The 19,772-nt window shown below is 34.1% G+C and overlaps 2 protein-coding genes across 2 annotated transcripts in view; both read right to left on the bottom strand.

Moving 5' to 3' along the window:
- Window positions 1-1,277: 1,277 nt before the first annotated feature.
- LOC113400655 (transmembrane protein 26) lies at window positions 1,278-18,686 on the bottom strand. Its single transcript, XM_064220063.1, has 8 exons — window positions 18,484-18,686; window positions 11,302-11,416; window positions 10,054-10,213; window positions 9,239-9,416; window positions 5,915-6,074; window positions 4,806-4,939; window positions 2,262-2,369; window positions 1,278-1,284 (listed from the first exon to the last, which is right to left on the bottom strand). The coding sequence occupies exons 1-8, from the start codon at window positions 18,684-18,686 to the stop codon at window positions 1,278-1,280; spliced, it is 1,065 nt and encodes a 354-aa protein (XP_064076133.1).
- Window positions 7,499-19,772, bottom strand: part of LOC113392148 (zinc finger protein 175-like) — a 479,450-nt gene continuing 467,176 nt past the window's right edge. Inside the window, exon 3 of the mRNA XM_064220043.1 lies at window positions 7,499-7,530. The gene's annotated coding sequence lies outside the window, so the exon portion shown is untranslated. The remainder of the gene's footprint in view (window positions 7,531-19,772) is intronic.

Raw genomic sequence — 19,772 nt, 5'->3', positions numbered from 1 at the left:
CAAAATTAGAGTAAAATGTCATCGACAAATTCTAATTTAAACTGAACTAATGTTACTATTTGACATTAAAAATTTCATTTAAATAAGGTCTCATAATTTTGGCGCCGAATGTAGATGAGTGACTTGCATTTTACAACGAAATGAAATCAAAACAAAACCTGTCATAGGTTTCGAAATTCCTAAAAAGTCTTTCGAACAAACGCGAAGTTTCGTAGGAGACCCGTTAGTATATATTATTTACGTATTACTATGTTTTAACATTTTAAATATATGTGATTATTTTTTTTAGGTTCCAATGTCTTTGATGAAGGAATTCTCCAAAGCAAGGCACGGCGATAAATATACAAATACATTGTTAACAGTATAGCTATACTTGCGTTAGATAAGGGGGAGATCAGATGTTAACTAAGTCTAAGTACAGACTAATTCCGTTATCGTAGCACTGACAATATTTAAAACTTCATGATGATCATACTAACTTCCAAATTTACGATACTAGTAGACGCCCGACACTTCGCTCTCGTCTTAAGGGTTGATCTACAAAAGGTTATAAAAGGTTAGATATAAAAGCCTATGTTCTTCCTTAGGATTCAATTGCATCATTACAAACTTCATCAAATTCGGTTTAGCCATAAAACAGTAACAGATAGACAGAGTTACCTTCGTATTTATAATATTAGTTTACATCGATTGGAAATAATATGACATTATCGCTCGACTAGTTTATTAAAGCGAGTAAATTAATAAAATCTCGGTAAACTTTAAATCGTATCGATAAATCGACATTTACCCAACCCTAGCAAAGGGCGCGCCTTACGACTTTAACAGCTCCGAGTGACCTGAGTTATATCCACGGCTATACTATACGACTACACAGCAATAGCCGAAACTTGCGATGTATAGAGCGCAAAGAATCGCGTGAATCGACTTTGCAAAATCAAAACACAATTTACTGGCGATCTACGTCAGCTTCCCAGGATTCCTTACGATGTTTTCCTTCACCGAGCACGAGATGAATTATAAACACAAATTAAGCACATGAAAATACATTGGTGCTTGGTTGGGTTTATTATTTTATAGATAGGCGTACGGCAAATGGACTGATACTCACCACCAACACAGACATTGGCGCTCTAAGACGCACCAACCTTGGGAGCTAAGATGTTTACTTTCTGCCTGTAGTTACACTAGCTCACTTACCCTTCAAACCGGGACACGACAATAAGTATTGCTGTTTGGCGGTAGAACATCTGATGAGTGGTGGTGGCTGGACCCTACTAGAACCTACAAGCGCGGACTTTTTTGTAGACACTTTTAAGGTGTACAATTCTGTAGTACATTTAATCGAACTATCTCGTAGGGTTCAGCCAGAGTTTACAATGTAAGCGCAAAAAATGTGTTTATTTAAATCACATTAGAAACCTCTAAAATTATCTGTGTTTCTCTACTATATTGTGCATGTATTATACATATAAACCATCCCCTTGAATCAATCTATCTATTAAAAAACCGCATCAAAATCCGTTGTGTAATTTTAAAGATCTAAGCATACATAGGGACAGACAGCGGTAAGCGACTTTGTTTTATACTATCTAATGATGATAATTAATAAAATATTTCATTAAAAAAAATCTTTCCTTACTTTTTCATATTAATATAAATAAAATTTAAGTAATAACCGAAGCTTTTCTCAAGTTAAACAATTTCTATTATTAGTTCCACTTAGATTGGTTTAAGTTGCCACTTCTGTCAGGCGGCCCGATACGATCACGTGTTTTTTTCAGAAATATCTTAACTTTTTTTTAAATTAACAACATTAAGGCCACAAATTTACATATAAAAATAAAAAATAATTAAGTACTTTACAAATGATGATCGCAAGGAATTCAAACAAAAATGCTTGCAATATTTCTCCGTTGGTGTGATTTCGATCCTCTGGGGGGAAAACCAATCAGCCCTGTCCTCAGTGGAGGCAACAAGACGAGCTGTTATATGTAGTTTTATTAATAACTAGCTAAGCTACTCCTCATTTCATCAGCTATCTGCCAGTGAAAGTCCCGTCAAAATCGGTCCAGCCGTTTCAGAGATTAGCCGGAACAAACAAACAGACAAAAATTAAAATAATGTTAAAAAGCGGTTATTTTAATATTAGGTACAAACAGACACTCCAATTTTATTATATATAACTATATAGCTATGTATATAATATTTATATGTATGTATAGATTTATATGTTATTGTGATGAACAGTAGGTACTTACCGAATGCGTCCGCTCTCAACTCGATCTTGTCTCCTCGGGTCGCTTATCACGGAAATAGAAGTTTCACCGATTTCGTGTCTCCTTTTATTCTTCTTCGATTTAATATCTCTGGAAATTATGAATTATAAATATTGTACAACATCACATACATTACTCTGATCCCAATGTAAGTAGCTAAAGTCTTATAGAAAATCAGAAATAACGACGATACCACAAACACCCAGACCCAAGACAACATAGAAAACTAATGAACTTTTTCTACATCGACTCGAATCCGGCCGGGAATCGAACCCGGGACCTCGGAGTGGCGTACTCATGAAAACCGGTGTACCCATAACACAACTCGACCACGGAGGTCATCAAAATAATGTGACTAAATTGATATAGTTATATTTATATAATAATACTGGCTTCCGACCGCGGTTTTATCACGTGTGAGGGGGGGGGGGGACAAATACTAAGTAGTTGGTTATACGTGCACAACTACTATAGTCAAGCCAATCGATTTAAACATCCTGATACTATAACATTATTTATTCTGTATTAGCGGGATTCCCGCAAAACTTCGCGTTTATTCAAAAGATTTTAGAAAAGATTTTTAGGAATTTCGATACCTATGACAGGTTTTGTTTCGATTTAATTTCATTGTAAACTGCAAGTCACTCGTCTATATTAGGCGCCGAAATTATGGGACCTTATTTAAATGAAATTTTTAATGTGAAATACTAGACATTCGTTCAGTTAAGTTTTCTAAAACAATTCACTTTAATTTTGTTTATGTTTTCAAATTATTTTTTCTCTAACCGGCCAACGTCCGCTCCCAAAAAATTATTCCTTGTTAAATCGTAACACTTTAGTAAATTGCAATCAAGAATCCTCTTTATTTTTCTGCACATCTACGGCTGGAGCTCTTCAAAATGATTGGGCGGATAGAATAGTTAGTAAATTTAATTTTAGAAAATGGATGTTAAGCCAAGAATTAACAGAAACAAAACCCTGTCGTCCCAGAAATTCCCAACAAAAAATATGTATTATCATCCGCATAAGAAATGATATCACTATCATAGAGAGAAACAACACTAGTCCACTTCAATACTTATATCCACTTTGATTTCACTTCAAGTTCCGTTAACAACTTCCTTGACATTCATAGCGCCATTTATTCGCGAATCCATAGTGAATTAATATTAACATTAACAGCCCGTAAACTTCCCACTGCTGGGCTAAGGCCTCCTCTCCCTTTGAGCAGAAGGTTTGGAGGATATTCCACCACGCTGCTCCAAAGCGGGTTGGTGGATACACATGTGGCAGAATTTCGTTGAAATTAGATACATGCGGGTTTCCTCACGATGTTTTCCTTCACCGCCGAGCACGAGATGAATATAGCACATGAAAATTCAGTGGTGCCTGCCTGGGTTTGAACCCGCAATCATCGGTTAAGATGCACACGTTCTTACCACTGGGCCATCTCGGCTCACTAGTGAATTAATGAATATCATAGATTAATAGATTATACAAGTTCTCGACTAATGATTGTCTTCTGAAATAGCCACATTTCGAAACAGAAAATCTTTTAAAATAAAACAAATTAACTATAGGCATGATGAGTATAATTATAATTATAAATGCGTACATGCACACACACACACACACACACACAATTATACACACACACACACTCACACACAAACACACTCACACACAAACACACTCTATTTTTAAATGTATTATTTTACTTTTTTGTTTACATTTCTTTTTTTTATATGTAACTTTGTTTTTTTATAACGCTTTTAAAGTTTTATCCTAATTAGAAATCTAGTATGCAATGAATTGTTGAGCAATCGCTGACTCTGATCTGACAATTTACATACTTTTGATGCTAATGTGAAAGTCCTAGATTTAGTTAATAAGCATAAAAATTGTGTACTTTGGTTTTCTTGGGTGTGTAAATAAATTATTATTAACATTATTATTTATGATATCGCTTCAACTCGAAGTCAAATGTAGTTTAATCATCTTACTCATCCACTGTTTGGAATCTATCCTAACATTATAAATGTTAAAGTACATCTGTGTGTTACGATTTAACAACCGAATCACTGAACTGATTTTGATGTTTGTCACATGACGACCAACCCCTACAATGCGAGGGAAGCCGAATACAAAGACTAGTAATCATATATATAAAATTTGTCGATAGCGTTATATTAAAGACTAGCTGTGCCCGCGACTTTGTTCGTTTGAATTTAATAAAAAAGCGTGACTTAATTATTATTTTACATATAATTCTAAAATAAAAGTAGCCTAAGTTACTCCTTAATTCATCAGCTATCTGCCAGTGAAAGTCCCGTCAAAATCGGTCCAGTCGTTCCAGAGATTATCCGGAACAAACGGACAGACAGACAAACAGACAAAAATTGTAAAAAATGTTATTTAGGTATACGTACCGTGTATACATATATATGCATTCAGTAAAAATGGTTTACTTTAATATTACAAACAGACACTTCAATTTTATTATATGTATAAACAAAACACACTCACCTTTGTTTTTTTTCTCTTTCCTTCCTATCGTTCGACTTATGTTTCCGTTTCTTTTTATAAACGGAGCCGCTGTTCCCTTCATCGACTCTCTCCAGATGCAAGACATACAGTCGGTATATCTGCAGCAATATCACCTGAAGATATATGAATATATAAATAGGATATATAAAAAAAAATCTTTTATTTATTATCGTGAGCTGAAATTGATCAGGGATAGTTTTATGACATAGGTAGGCGATCGGGTAAATGGGCCAGAAGATAATTCACAACTGTGGCGGGCATTATAACTGCGAGAAATATAAATATTTTCTCAAACAATCAAACTACTTTAAGCACTACAAAGTTAGGCTGTTTCTTGGTACATCTGGTGCGACTGCAAATGGCTGGCTGTTGGTATGTGGTGACCGCTGCTCATAGACATTAGTAAGGTATATTAATCATTCCTTAGATCTCCAATACACCACCAACCTTGGGAACTAAGTTAATACGTCCCTTGTGCCTCTAGTTGCAGTGGCTCACTTATCTTTCAAGGCCGGAACACAACAATTGGCGGTAGAATATATGATGAGTGGGTGGTACCTACATAGAGGGTCTTGTACGAAAGTAACTCGTATCACAATTAAAGAAATTGCACTTAGAAAACCAGACACAGCTCGTTGGTCTGCTGGCTAGCTGAATAGCTACAAAATGAGGGGTTCTTACCAGCTTTACCAGCATCTAAGCTAGATATTGGCTATTCTACGTCGAATTTACCATTGCCAAAACACAATCTTAAGCACAAAAAGGACCCGAGTGTAAACAGTGGTCTCTCCTCCCCCCAAACAATAGATACGTGTGCGTCTTGGAACGCCCGACAGAAGTTATAACTTAAACTAATCGTTGACGTATGTATAAGATAAAGAGAAGTCAAACAGACTGGCGCCGTAACGCGTTACGTAACGAAGCGATTTACCCTCCCATAAGAAGTTATCACTTCAAAATATCGGACCATCCATCACCGTGGCCATCATCGGTGAGGCGTCTTTAACGCGGCTTCCGTGCAAGAATCTTGTATCCAGTATTGAGACAGACCTGTAGGAGAACATCAACAAACACATCGATATACTCACCAACGTATTCTTGCAAGTAAAGAAGATGTTCATGTAGTTAATAATCTTATAGTGAGCGATGATGAGAAGACGGAAAGCTAAAAATGGCGCGTCTTGCAACGCTATATTCATTATTATAGCGCAGACTTCGATGGAGCAACAGCACGCCGTGCTTGTGTTCCTGTGAACATATGTAATCATTAAAAAAATTGAAGCTGCTGTCAAAAAAACATTGATAAATAAGGTATATTTATCAAAACGACATTATGTTAAAGATAAAAAAGCGTGGAGTTCATTTTTGTTGATTTCTAGGCAGGATATACGGTGTTGTACTGATACAGTCTGTAGTTAAAATTGTGGAAAAGGTTAACTACTGAGTTTCTTGCCGGTTCTTCTCATCAGAATCTACTTTCCGAATCGGTTGTAGCTTGACATTTAATTCAACACGGCGATTCAAAAGTGCTCTTTGAGCCAACTGGCTTTAAGAATATTTTGATTGTGATTTTGAATTTATAGAGCTCAATGGCAGGGCCGGATTTAGAGGTCCGAGGGCTCGGAGGCACCAAAAGTTTCCTAACTATTTTCTAAATAAATTTAATAGGCTTATCACACCTTTAATATTTAAAAGTTTTAGCATCTTAATTATAAATCTTTTATATAAGTATTAATTAGCGTAGAAATGAAGCGTGTTTACTTTTCCGAATTGAGATTATTTTTGTTTTAGAAAAGTCTAGTGTAGGAGTCGAATTACCCTGGATCCTCTAAATCTAATCCTGCCCGAGAACACGGGAATCTTAAACTAATATTCTCAGTCGCAGTCTCGTGCACAGAATTTCTGAAGGAAAACATCGTGTTCAACTTGCAGAACGAAAGAACTGTCACTTGAATCCACCAATCAGCAATTGAGCCGTGGATTAATTTCCAAATCCTCCTTCAAAAGGTGACAGACCAGCAATAATATAGTTATGGACTATTACAGTTTTAATTTATTTTGTCATGTCAGAACTAGACAGTAACGGAAAATACCGACGTTCATAATGAGGGATTATCCAATAAATATAAACAGAGGCGCCGTGAGACACCCAATTGGAACGAAGTTTCTTTCACTATGATTTACGTATTACATACAGACGTAACTGACACAAAAATAAATAAATGAATTAACAACGTTTGATTGAATTAAGACTATTTGACTGGTTTTTAAAATCCATTTCATATTATTTAGTAGAGGTTAAGGAACCCAGTAAAATTGTTTTTTTTTTAAATTCTAGTACATATTTGCTGAAAAATGTCAAATTAAAAATTCCATATTTAAATAGCGCGCGAAAACGCTACTTTGACAATATGGCGTTGCAATGGGGTCGGTGACGTCACTTGCCTGTAGTGTAATCTGTGGCACTGTAATCCACATATGTAGGCAAACGAGGTTAACAAGCAAGTGACGTCATCATAAGCCCGACCAATCAGGAGCGTTTTGTGTTACGTGACAAGCGTTTAAAAAAAATGCATTTTTATTTATGGATTATTGAATAAATTAATTATTATTTTCAACTTTCCTTGATAAATAACAATTTTTAAACTTATAATATATACTGATTACAATAATTGACACTTCATTTTTCGCATTGTCAAATAGCCTATTACAGAAAAATAAGTTTGAATAATGCTATATTGAGTCGTATATCATAGAAAGAAAGAGTGGGAAAGGGAGGGATTGTTAGCAAGGAGACGATTTAAAGTTCACTCTACTGTGAGCCGCGTTAAAGGACTTCGTTCCAAAAAATTTAACACAATAAACGCTTCCTTATAATCTCTACTCGTGAAAGAACCTCATCAAAACATCGAGGATTCCTCGATAAATAACGTATTATAAAGTTCACGAATAGTTTGTTTATAGTGTTAGACATTGAGTGAGGCGACTGTACTATGTAATATTAATATACAACACTTAAGGCTGTGAAAAGCGTGGCTATTATGTCATAGTGAATGTGTTATTAAGATCCGTGACGCAAAGATATATATGTTATATATTTTGATGGTCCTTATGTATGATGAATAAAATTATTGGATATTCGAAGCAGAAACGTCTCCGTGACAAAACCACAATTTAACCGAATATTAAATCCACAACGAGCAAGTTTTTCGTTTTATTTATATTTGATAGTATGTGTACAAGGTGGAAAAATTAAAATATTCTCGTCTGGGTAGGTGCTCAGATATTCTACCGACAGACAGCAATAGGTAGTATTGTTGTGTGTCCGTTTACTAGTGTGAGTGAGCCAGTATAATTACAGGAACATAACATTTTTTATGTGAAAGGTGGTAAACGAGCAGGAGGCTCACCTGATGGAAAGTGACTACCGCCGCCCATGGACATCTGCAACACCGGGGGAAGGAAGGAGTACGCTCTTTTCTTGAAGGTTCCCAAATCGTATCGGTTCGGAAAAACTGCCAGCGAAAGCTGGTTCCACAGAATGGTTGTGCGAGGCAGAAAATGTCTTAAAAAAGGTGGTGCGAGTGAAACTTGGAATTTTGACGAGATGTCCGAAGGTGAAATTCAGCAGCCGGGATTAATCCAAAAAATTCTTCGAAACATTCCCCGTGAAAAATTCGGTAGAAGATATAATTACATGGCGATGTAAGGAATCGTTGATAATTCTTTCAGCGTCAATGTCTATGGACGGTGGTGACCACTTACCATCAGGTGACCTATTTGTGCATCCGCCTATCAGTACCATAAAGAGAAAATGATAACCTTTGTTTTAATCCTTGTATTAACATGCATTTGGAATACAATTTTATTATAACCAGAATCAAACAATTTGTACGAAATTTCAGTTCGGATGTGTGGAGCTGCCTTAAAATTCAGTTGCAAGTTTTGATCCTATACTAACAAGTTTCAAGAGTACTTTTGTCACGAATCTTTCTTTAATATGTACACCTTAAATCTATATGTTTATTTGTATACAATGATATGTATGTATGTTTGAAGTCGGTTGTAGCAGAGACATTATTTTGTTGCTAAGAAATTCGGTGACAATATTTAATTAAAAAAAAAAAAAATTATTGACATAATCTGTTATTTCTTTATAAAGAATTTATTAATAAAACATTTAATTTAAATACACAGCTGTTTTTCTTATTTTATTATCAATAATTCTTTTCTCAATATGCATTTTTAGGCTGTATGCAATGTTCTTTCTGATCACTAAACGACAAAAAAAAAAAAAGTCAAAATGACAATGATATTAATTTGAAAAAAAAACAACTCCACAAAGAACATGTCTCCCCTTCATCCGCATGCGGTGTACTTGTGCATGTAGCATGCGTGCTCTACATACGTACATGTCAGACCTATTGGCTGTCCCACGGGTTTTCCTGGACTTCGTCGCAGTTAGAACGACCGTGAACTGCACGAGAGACCACGACCAGATCGCCAGCGTCAACAACACGAGGACTTTCTCAGTGGCAACTTTTTCATCTTTGAATGAATCGAAAAACTCGATTATATCTGCCGCCGTACCTATAATAAAATAACTCTATTAATCAAACATTTCAATGTCAAAACACATCCGACTATGAAGTAATATCTATACTTACATAAATGCGAAAGTAACTCCGTCTGTTACACTGTGATACTGAACTACTGAACCGATTTTGATGATATTTGGTACGGAGCACAATTGAACCCCAAGAACGGGCAGAACTGTATTAAGAGGCAACGCGTTTGGCAAAAGATTTTAGTATATAATATCAATAAAAATGTATTAGTTCAAAAATAAACGATGTGACGTTGGAGCACATTCGACAAAAATGCCACTATCCCCCCCCAACCCATTCCAACCACAGGATATGTAAAGGCACGTAAACAGCTTTGACATTTAATTGACGTCATATCATTCAAATTTCGAACTTTTGGAAGTAAAATTAAAGTGTATGAGTATTTAATTGTAATAGTGTTGTATTATAAACAGAGATATAGTAATCAAGAACTATAAACAAAACACATGTAATATGTAAATCTATGGTTCGTCTCCTTCCATTGGAAGAGGATACAAATACGATTATAGTATGTTATATGACATATATATACATATATAATAGAAATATAATATACGAAATTAATATTTATTATAGTGAAAAAGTATATCAAAACTTACCAATATACACCAGAAGTAATTGACTGAGCTGGTCTCTAGTCAGGTCACCCTTGGGCAGTAGCCATCTGCCCACGATGAGGGTCAGCATCAAGAACTGCTCTATCAAGGTCACCCACATATCCGTCGGGATCTTCGTTGCGCCAGGGATTGGAATCTCCGTCTAGAACATTCAACTTAATCACTCAAATGAACTAAAAAGTAAGATAATCTTGATGATGACCTAGTTCTTCATGGCGGATAATCTCAAGGGCGACCAGCCAACTACGCAGGACATATAGTGCACAGTTGTGTGCACAAAGACACATGCACTCTCTATTCCGGCACTCTCATAATCCAATCAAAATCAAAATACGCTTTATTCAAGTAGGCTTTTACAAGCACTTTTGAATCGTCATTTTAAACAACTGTATTAAGCGATCTTAAGCTACGGAACGTATATTCTACCGAGAACTGTCAAGAAACACAGTTGTTACACTTTTCTAACATTTGAAATACAAAGTTATATAAGTCGAATACAATTATATACTATAAAGAGAATTAGTGTAAGTATCCGAACGTCATTACGTCAATCTGTCAGGTTAGTTTTAATTTTAATCATTTTTGGCGGGAAATACCGGCAGACATCATTGTTACGCCGTTTGGAAATAATATTCGCAAGCCAGAAATTAATAAAAGTATTTTTTATTAATGAATAAGTTCTCGTAATAAATTTATTAAAAGTTATTTTGTTTTGTTGATAATACAATGTATCCTACCTGAAAGTAAATAAGTATTATGGGACGGCAAATTTGACACGATCGAGAGAGTTCAGCCTCAGGAATAGGTTTTACTTGTAAAAAAATAATACGATCTTGCACTACTATTTTACAATAGAAATTATTATAGAAGTAATAATATTGTACTGTGCCTCATCATTGTTCTTTCTGGTACTAAAATATTGCGTTTTCATTAAAAAAATATTGTCGAGATGGCCCAGTGTTTATAAATCCGGACACGCACAGATTTTATGTATGTATTTCATCATCCTCCTGCCCTTATCCCAATTTCACCTGGGATCATCGCAGCATGTCTTCTCCATCCATACTTCTCTGTCGGACGTCACCCACAAGTAACATTCTTTCTAACCATATCGTCTTTCACACAATCCATCCATCGTTTCTTTGGTCGTCTGTTTATAATCCATCTCGTGCGTGAAGAAAACCATCGCAAAGATCCGAATTACAGGTCCATAAAATCTCTACTTCTTACCTCTATGTAGGTAATATTCGTCTTCTTCTGCAAACGGAGGTCGACCTTGTGTAGTTCGAGCAGCCATATCGCAGGCACGACCAATCCGAGATAGATAAATACCGACGGACAAAACCTGGGGACAAAATGAAAACAATTGTTTTTTTTTTTTTATGTCGGTAGGCGGACGAGCAAATGGGCCACCTGATGGTAAGTGGTCACCGCCACTCATAGACGTTGTAAGAAAAATTAACCATTCCTTACATAACCAATGCACCACCAACCTTGGGCACTAAGATGTTACGTCCCTTGTGCCTGTAGTTACACTGGCTCATTCACCCTTCAAAACGGAACACAACAATACTGAGTACTGTTGTTTGGCGGTAGAATATCTGATGAGTGGCTGGTACCTACCCAGACGGACTTGCAAAAAGCCCTACCACCAAGTGCTTTATTACATAAACATAACATAACATAATCAGCCTGTAAATTTCCCACTGCTGGGCTAAGGCCTCCTCTCCCGTTGAGGAGAAGGTATGAAGCATATTCCACCACGCTGCTCCAATGCGGGTTGGTGGAATACACATGTGGCAGAATTTCGTTGAAATTAGACACATGCAGGTTTCCTCACGATGTTTTCCTTCACCGCCGAGCACGAGATGAATTATAAACAAATTAAGCACATGTAAATTCAGTGGTGCCTGCCTGGGTTTGAACCCGAAATCATCGGTTAAGATGCACGCGTTCTAACCACTGGGCCATCTCGGCTCATATTACATATATCACAATTTAGATAATTTTTGAACAAGGTATTGTTGTATTCAGTCTTTATATCAAAAAAAGTTTTCACTGTTTCCAACTATAAGGGTGAGGTGTTAGGTACTTAAGGGTTAGGTAAAGTTAAATTTATTATCTGTTTTACTAATTAAATTGTGCTACGCTAGTTGTTAGATGTTAGTTGATCATGTCTTTATTTGGCGTTCGAACATGCTTTACGAAAATTTTATAAAATTCTGTCGTAGTAACAAACAGACAGAATTACTTTCCCATTTATAATATTAGTATAGAAGTATTTTTATATATACTTGATTACAATTAAATTATTATTATTTATTCTACGTGAAAATGAACAAATATTAACGCCACGATTTTATAATCAATATAATCTTTATCGTAATACGCCGTATTTGTGTAATATATTATAATGTATCTATGTTTTTTGTTTAAACAAAATCAATTTATTTAGTTTTATTTACAAAACATAAACAAATAGGCAATTTAGTTACTCAGCGTAGTTTAATTTAACCCTAAGCTATCATGGTACGTTCTAGTAGAGCGAGCTTTCACAAAAGATACAAATGTCAACCCTTCGCGACCTCCAATGTTTGGAGGTCATTAACACCATGGATTTTATTACGAAACTAAAGGGTAGTAAATGTCTGTATATCTTTATCAGCGAAACGGCATTTATAAAATTTGATAAGCGATTTGCGTTATACACATACAGAGCCCAGTGGTTAGAACGCGTGCAAGTTAACCGATGATTGCGGGTTCAGGCCCAGGTGAGCATCACTGAATTTCCATGTGCTTAATTTATGTTTACAATACAAAGGACACATCTTGAGGAATTTTGCATGAGTCTAATTTCAACGAAATTCTGCCACATGTGAATATGCTTGAAACCTTCTCTTTAAAAGGGAGAGGCGGTCTTAGCTCAGCAGTGAGACATCTACAGGGTGTTACTTTAAGATTTATACAAATTATATATAAAATTAAATTTACTTTATATAAATAGACATTAGATCTTATACTATCGGGGGACGGGCATCGATTTTTCTTATAACGGTAATGATACGTTCCCGATTCAATTCGATCCAACTTCGACTATTTCTTACAAATATTAACCTCAGTTTAATCGTAACTGAGGATCAATTGTACTTATTATCGGTTACAATACGATCCCGATTTAATGACGTAGGTATAGCCTATTCCAATGGAAGTAGGAATAAAGATAAACAAACCTTATATTTACATATTTCATGCGATTTACTTATAGCTCAGCTGTGCTGTGTGTGTGTGCACTACTAACAGTTCTTGATGAATATATCTTTATTTATAATACAACACTATTACACTTAACTACTTATATCCACTTTAATTTTACTTTCAAAGTTACGAAAACAGGTCCGTCGATGTTCGCAACGCCATTTTTTCGCAAATCCATAGTGAATATCATAGATTCATCGAGCTCTCGACCAATGACATCGCGTCAATTTGCTGTCAAATGTTGTTTATTGTTGGAATAGAGTTTACCAACTTTGACCAAAGCGCAACTGGTTCGTTGCGTTTTTAAAATAGTAAAACGGCTTGAAGGCAACCATTATACATCGATTCGATAGCGATAAAATAATTGGGGGCCCTGAGTTCAGCACAAAATGCGCCGGGCGCTAGCAGTGCTCAGGCAATCTCTCCTCCCCCAAGAAATATTATTAAAGACATTCTGGGCTATGGTGTCAGTCTTGACCAGTATCGACAAGAGCCCTTGTTGCGTGGCACCAGAGTTCAATCCACTAACGCACTCTGGGTTAAATGGCCTGCAAGGAGTGCCGGATTAACCATGTCTCCTAGACGTCTCGGGGTACCTTCTTGTCATGGTACAGTATTGAATTAAATATAAAGCTCACACCGGTTCAGTCAAATGAAAATGAGAAATCCAGTAGTTACCAATCCCGTCAAAACATAAATGTGAAATGAGAGCCAAGTTCAATATTATGATATAGACCTTGGTCGTTGACTTCAACGACAAAAGAAGTGAGATCTAAATGGGAGCCAAGTTCAATGCTTAGTTCTAAATGTTAATTTATTAGGTAAATATAATTTCTTCTTATAACTTGGGAGAATATATTGTAGCCTAAGGTCTGACTTGGCAGTTTTCTATCGGTTCATTCCGAACCGGTGGTAGTTTTACTTAAAATAGTTTGTCAAATGACGATTCAAAAGTACTTGTAAAAGCTTATTCGAATAAAGAATATTTTGATATATTTTTTTTTACTAAGTAGTGCTGTTACGTCATACACAAGGACATACGCAAAGCCCTACCACCAAGTAAAGTATCCTACTCATTCATTATTTTAATAACATTTGCAGGCAGCCTTAATATTTGAAATACAAAAAAAATAACACAATATCACCTTAATTATCCTTGTATCGCTAATGTTCGTTGGCGTTCTAATGGTTCTTCCGGCCGTCATGTAAACACTCCCTTAATTAGGAATCATCCCTTAACTTTACATAGAAAACGTTCTAGGGTGAGTCACTTTCTAACAACACCAATATACATATAATATATTCCAACCATAAGAGGACAAAAGACAAATAAACAAAATTTGACATTGAATTAACGCGATATTATTGGTCGAGCTTGAATTATCTATGATATTCATTATTGGTTTGCGAAAAGCTCTTTGAACGTTAACGAAGATTTTATCGTAATTTTGGAGTTAAAATAGCTGAGCTCTTAACAAATCTCGTGAAATACGTAAATCTAAGGTTAATTTATATTTTTCCTACTTCCATTGAAATAGGCTGTAGGTGTTTTATTTTAGATTTGGATCATTAGTTCCGGCGATTATTACCCCTACAAACAGACAAATTTTATCTCTTTATGATATTAGTATAGATTCTGCACGTAAATCAACGAAAACAAGCTCCATGATTTTTTAAATGAGAGTGTTATTTAATTGAGTTTCAAAATGTATTATAACGGTAAACCATAACAGGAAAAATGCCAAAGGGCTTTTCTCCTGTTATGGTTGGAATAGAGTATACGTTATTCTCGAATGCTATAGGGTTATACATTTTCTTTATGTTAATAGCACATGTGCAAAGCCGGGTCGTTATTAAATTATAATTTCATTGTAATTCATTAAGAAGATTTATCAATCGGAATAATGTCACACGATTAATTTTAAATTTAAATTAAGGGACTATTTAAAACGAAACGTAAGATTTTGACTGAAGTCAAATTTAATTTAGACTTCTACTAGAGATCTTTTTTTAGTCTTTGATCATTATTTCTTAATATTATTCCCTACATAAAAATAAACACATTGTACCTGCTCATAATATTAGTATATATTAAGTTATTTATCTAACGATTTTTAATGTTTTAGTTGTGTATCTATCGGATATAATAAATAACGTCAGCGTTATGATTTAGAGAGGTTACTTTGAAAAATGGAGAACGGTTTTTTTTTTTATTATATAGTAACGTAGACGGGTACCTAAATGGATCAATTGATAGTAAGTAGTCACCACCGCCCATAGAGTTACCACCAACCTTGAGAGCTAAGATATTATGTCCCTTGTGCCTGTAGTTACATTGACTCATAATAATACTAAGATTCGCTGCTTGGCGGTATATTATATGATGAATGGGTTGTACCTACCCAGTCGCTTGCACAAGATCCTACCTATAAAAGTGAGGCTCATTTATTGTGTAAGTATATAATAGGTCCGTTATATTAAAAACATCATGCCCCGTTCATATTTCTAAAAGTTTATAATCTACCGGTTTATAAATTAACGGTATTTATGCTTATTCTTTATCAGACATACCACAGACAACATATTGATTTTATTAAAATGTTTTCGAATTTAAATCCGTCGAATAATATTTTTTAGGTTAACAATGTTTTATTCAATTGCAACTCATAACGAAATATACTAATTGACGTAAATGCTTAATTTAAATAAGGAAATAACTAAATTTTTGAATAATTCATTTATACTCTATTGTATAACAGTAGAAAAATAATGAGTACTAATTAGTCGGCCATTTCTTTCAAATGCAACCTAATAGAAAAATAAACTTTAAAATGAATACCGGGTAGGTGGTGCTGTTGTAACAACTGATATTTATACGTATATATATATACAAAAAATTCAAAAAACATTTTACTAACTGTAATGTAAAATAAAAAATAAAAACATTTATAGTCGTCAGTTTTGAAAGAATGTGATTTTTCACAGAAACCTTATGAAATGTTTATTATACGCCCATGAACGGTTGTGAAGGGTCGAATGACAATCGTTCCGTGTAAAAACTACTGACCCGCCGAATGTAGGTTAGCGTAGAACTTAGAATAAAATCACACTTATTATGATAACAAAATAAAGATATATTGTTTTATAACGCCTAACTGAAGAAACTGTTAAATGAGTATACGAGTACCTTCATAAAATTATACCAGAAGACGTTTCGAAGAAGGTTTTAGTGTATAATATTATTCACATTGTTTCACCGGCTTCACTAGTGTTGCATATCGATAGTCCTTTATCGATAGACTGTCGATAGACTATCGATAGTTAAGGTGTTAGCGATTGTATTGATAATATCGTCACGTGTCAATACTATCGATAGTTCTGCAAAGCTGATTCAGACTGTTGAGTGTTGCTATTGACTAGTAATAGTGAGAAGCGTTAATTTAATGTTTACGTTCAAAATAAGCCATAAGTTATGTTTTAAATAAAAAGTTCTTGATAATTATAAATTTAAATAAATAGTAATATTATATTTTAGAAATAGTAATTATTAATTAACTTGTATTATGATCCAATTTTATTTATGTATATTTTAATTTGGCAGTAGGTTTTTACTATCTGTTGAAAAAGTAAACGTATTTTGGCGGGATTTTACATAATGACATATTCGGGAAAAATAAAAAATGGCGTCCTTTTATTTGATAACAACAGCAAATATAATTCACGAATTGATAAATTATCGACTTTTTAATGAATATTAAAGTAAATTAATCATTGTAATGCATGTAAAATGTAGACTTCTTTCATAATACATTAAAACGAATGTTTATTTTTATTATTTTCTTATATTCTTTTTATTAAGATATAAAAATTTAAAAAAATCTTGTGCAAATTTGTACTTTAAAGCAAAAAATATTGCGTTTCGAATCATTCAAAGACTACACTAAAAAATAAACAAACGATTAGTTCAAAATGTTAATATAAATACTGTATTTGATTGTTAATAATTTAAATTTATTCAAATGTTTCATATTTACACGAAATTAATTGTGCTTTTTTTTTGTTGCACTTACAATATCTAAATTAATAAGAATAAATTCAAAGTAAAAATACTTTTTTAAAAAAGCTTTTATTTAAATGCTCTAAAAAGAAGAAAATAAAATTTTCCTTTAAAATTTTAACTATCAATTTATAACCTCATTATACACAATTTATTTAATCATAAAAGCTTGTCGCGTTATTAAAAAGTACTTTTACTTTGAATTTATTTTTTACTTTTTAGTTACGACTGTCTAGGTTTCTGAGTCTCTTCATCTCATTCAACGCATCATTGTTGCAAGGTCGTTTGCCGGTTAATTTCGAACAGTCTAAATCTTCAATAACAAGACATTCCAATGATTTTACCCTACTTAAGGCCACGTATGCTTGACCTGAAGCAAAGAGCTTCTAGCCTGAAAAAACAACGGCGTGATCGACAGTACTGCCCTGCATTTTGTTTCAATTTATTCTTGACAACCTCTTTCATGTGACCCATATTATATAAGTGCATAAAAAAATAACTATTCTGCCATCTCGAATATTCCACCATATTGGACTTATAATGACGTCACATTATTTTTCGAATTACTCAAATCGAGCCCTATCATTTGATACCTATATTGCAGAAGTGCATAAAACATAACTATTCTGCCATCTCGAATGTTCCACCATATTGGAATTATAATGACGTCAAGCACCTTATCGTGTATTATCATCCAAACTTAACGTGCATACAAAATGTCAGCCAAATCGTTTAAAGATATCCGCTTCAACATTGAGTAGCAAGATTCCACCCGCACATACATATATACATACATTGCAAGTTAAATAAAAGCTTTTAAAATGTAACACCCTAGTAACAATAGAGATTCTACATTAATAATAATTATTTATTTTTAATTCGTAAGCAATGAAATAAAATGAATGAAGCTTAGGTAGTATGTAAATATTAAAAAAAAAAACTATTTATCTTGCATTTGCGTGACAAAAATTAAAACTTTTCGCATCAGAAATGTGAAAATTGAAACGTTATTAAAAATTTGCAAGCAATCAAAATTTGACCTTTGATTGTTTCTCATAATTAAAAAAAACATATATGTATAAGGGTCAGTTCACACTCACCATTTCCACTCCTGGTTCTCTTTAATTGTCAATGTGAAGACGCCTTCGAATATTAAAAGTAAAATCGGCGAAGCTAAATACCAATATTCTAAACTGTCTTTAAATACAGTCACTTGCCAGATTGCAATGATCCCATGACACGCAAACACGAGACGAGTGATGACGGCCTTGATAGTGGCCAGAACCTTCCCTATGTTGGCCATTGTGATTTATTATCGCTCTATTGACTATGACGCCATTGCCTGAATTAGTTTATTATTTAATTCAATTAATCTTTACATGAATTCGAATAAAACAATTGTTTTATGGAATATTTTTGATTTGTAGTGGTGTATTCATTTTAATAATTAAAATTGGAATTATTCCTATTAAAACATATTAAATAAAAACGTAGCAATCTTGTTTTATATGTTTTTGCTATTATTAGTGATAAGGCGCTAAAATTATCTTACAGTAAATAAAATTTAATTCGAACCTTTTTGCTATTAAATATCATAAGGCACTTCAATTATACACACTTAATCACATTTTTTGTATATTTATTTTGTAGCTCGTTATCTACTTCAGTATTTTGTATTTTTAATATTACTTTTATACTTTATTTCAAACAATTTAACGGGTTAACGCGAGCCCAAACTTCCCAAAACGACTGTTTCTTCTGAAATGCAAGATTACAATATAAAATAAAGTTTCGATTCAATAGAAATTATATTATTACATTTCTGTGTCCACAAATGATCTTTACAATGAAAGCTAATCAAACAGCGCAATGTACAGCGTTTGAAAGCAAACGAACAATATTCCGGAATACATTGCGCGCGCATTAGAAAAGATTGGCCAATCGGAAAGATAGCTATAAAAAGGCTTGGGAATTTGCAAAGAACATAAAACCATCCGTGATAATAAACATCAAGTCTTATTACAAGGTAACAAGGTACAAAATGCTAAATTGAATTCGTTTGAAAGAAATTCCGTTTAATTTTCGGGACAGGAATGAGTTCCGATAGTCATTTGGCCACAATCAGGTAAAAGTGGCCATGAGTCACGGTTATATTTATAAATTTATATGTTTTATTCTTCGATTCACATAGAATCTGTTATGGGTAGGCTGAGTACAAAATCAGCTCAGTATGGGTTACGATCGTACAGATCAAATTACCAACTAAATCAAATACGTTTCTATTTATTTTAATCTCCATGCAATTACATTACATTAACAGCCTGTAAATTTCCCACTGCTGGGCCAAGGCCTCCTCTCCCTTTGAGGAGAAGGTTTAGAGCATATCCCA

The sequence above is a fragment of the Vanessa tameamea genome, chromosome 31, assembly GCF_037043105.1.
Source record: "Vanessa tameamea isolate UH-Manoa-2023 chromosome 31, ilVanTame1 primary haplotype, whole genome shotgun sequence".
Lineage (NCBI taxonomy): Eukaryota > Metazoa > Arthropoda > Insecta > Lepidoptera > Nymphalidae > Vanessa > Vanessa tameamea.
Note: the sequence above shows the minus strand (reverse complement) of the source record. Positions and strands in the feature narration are given on the sequence as shown.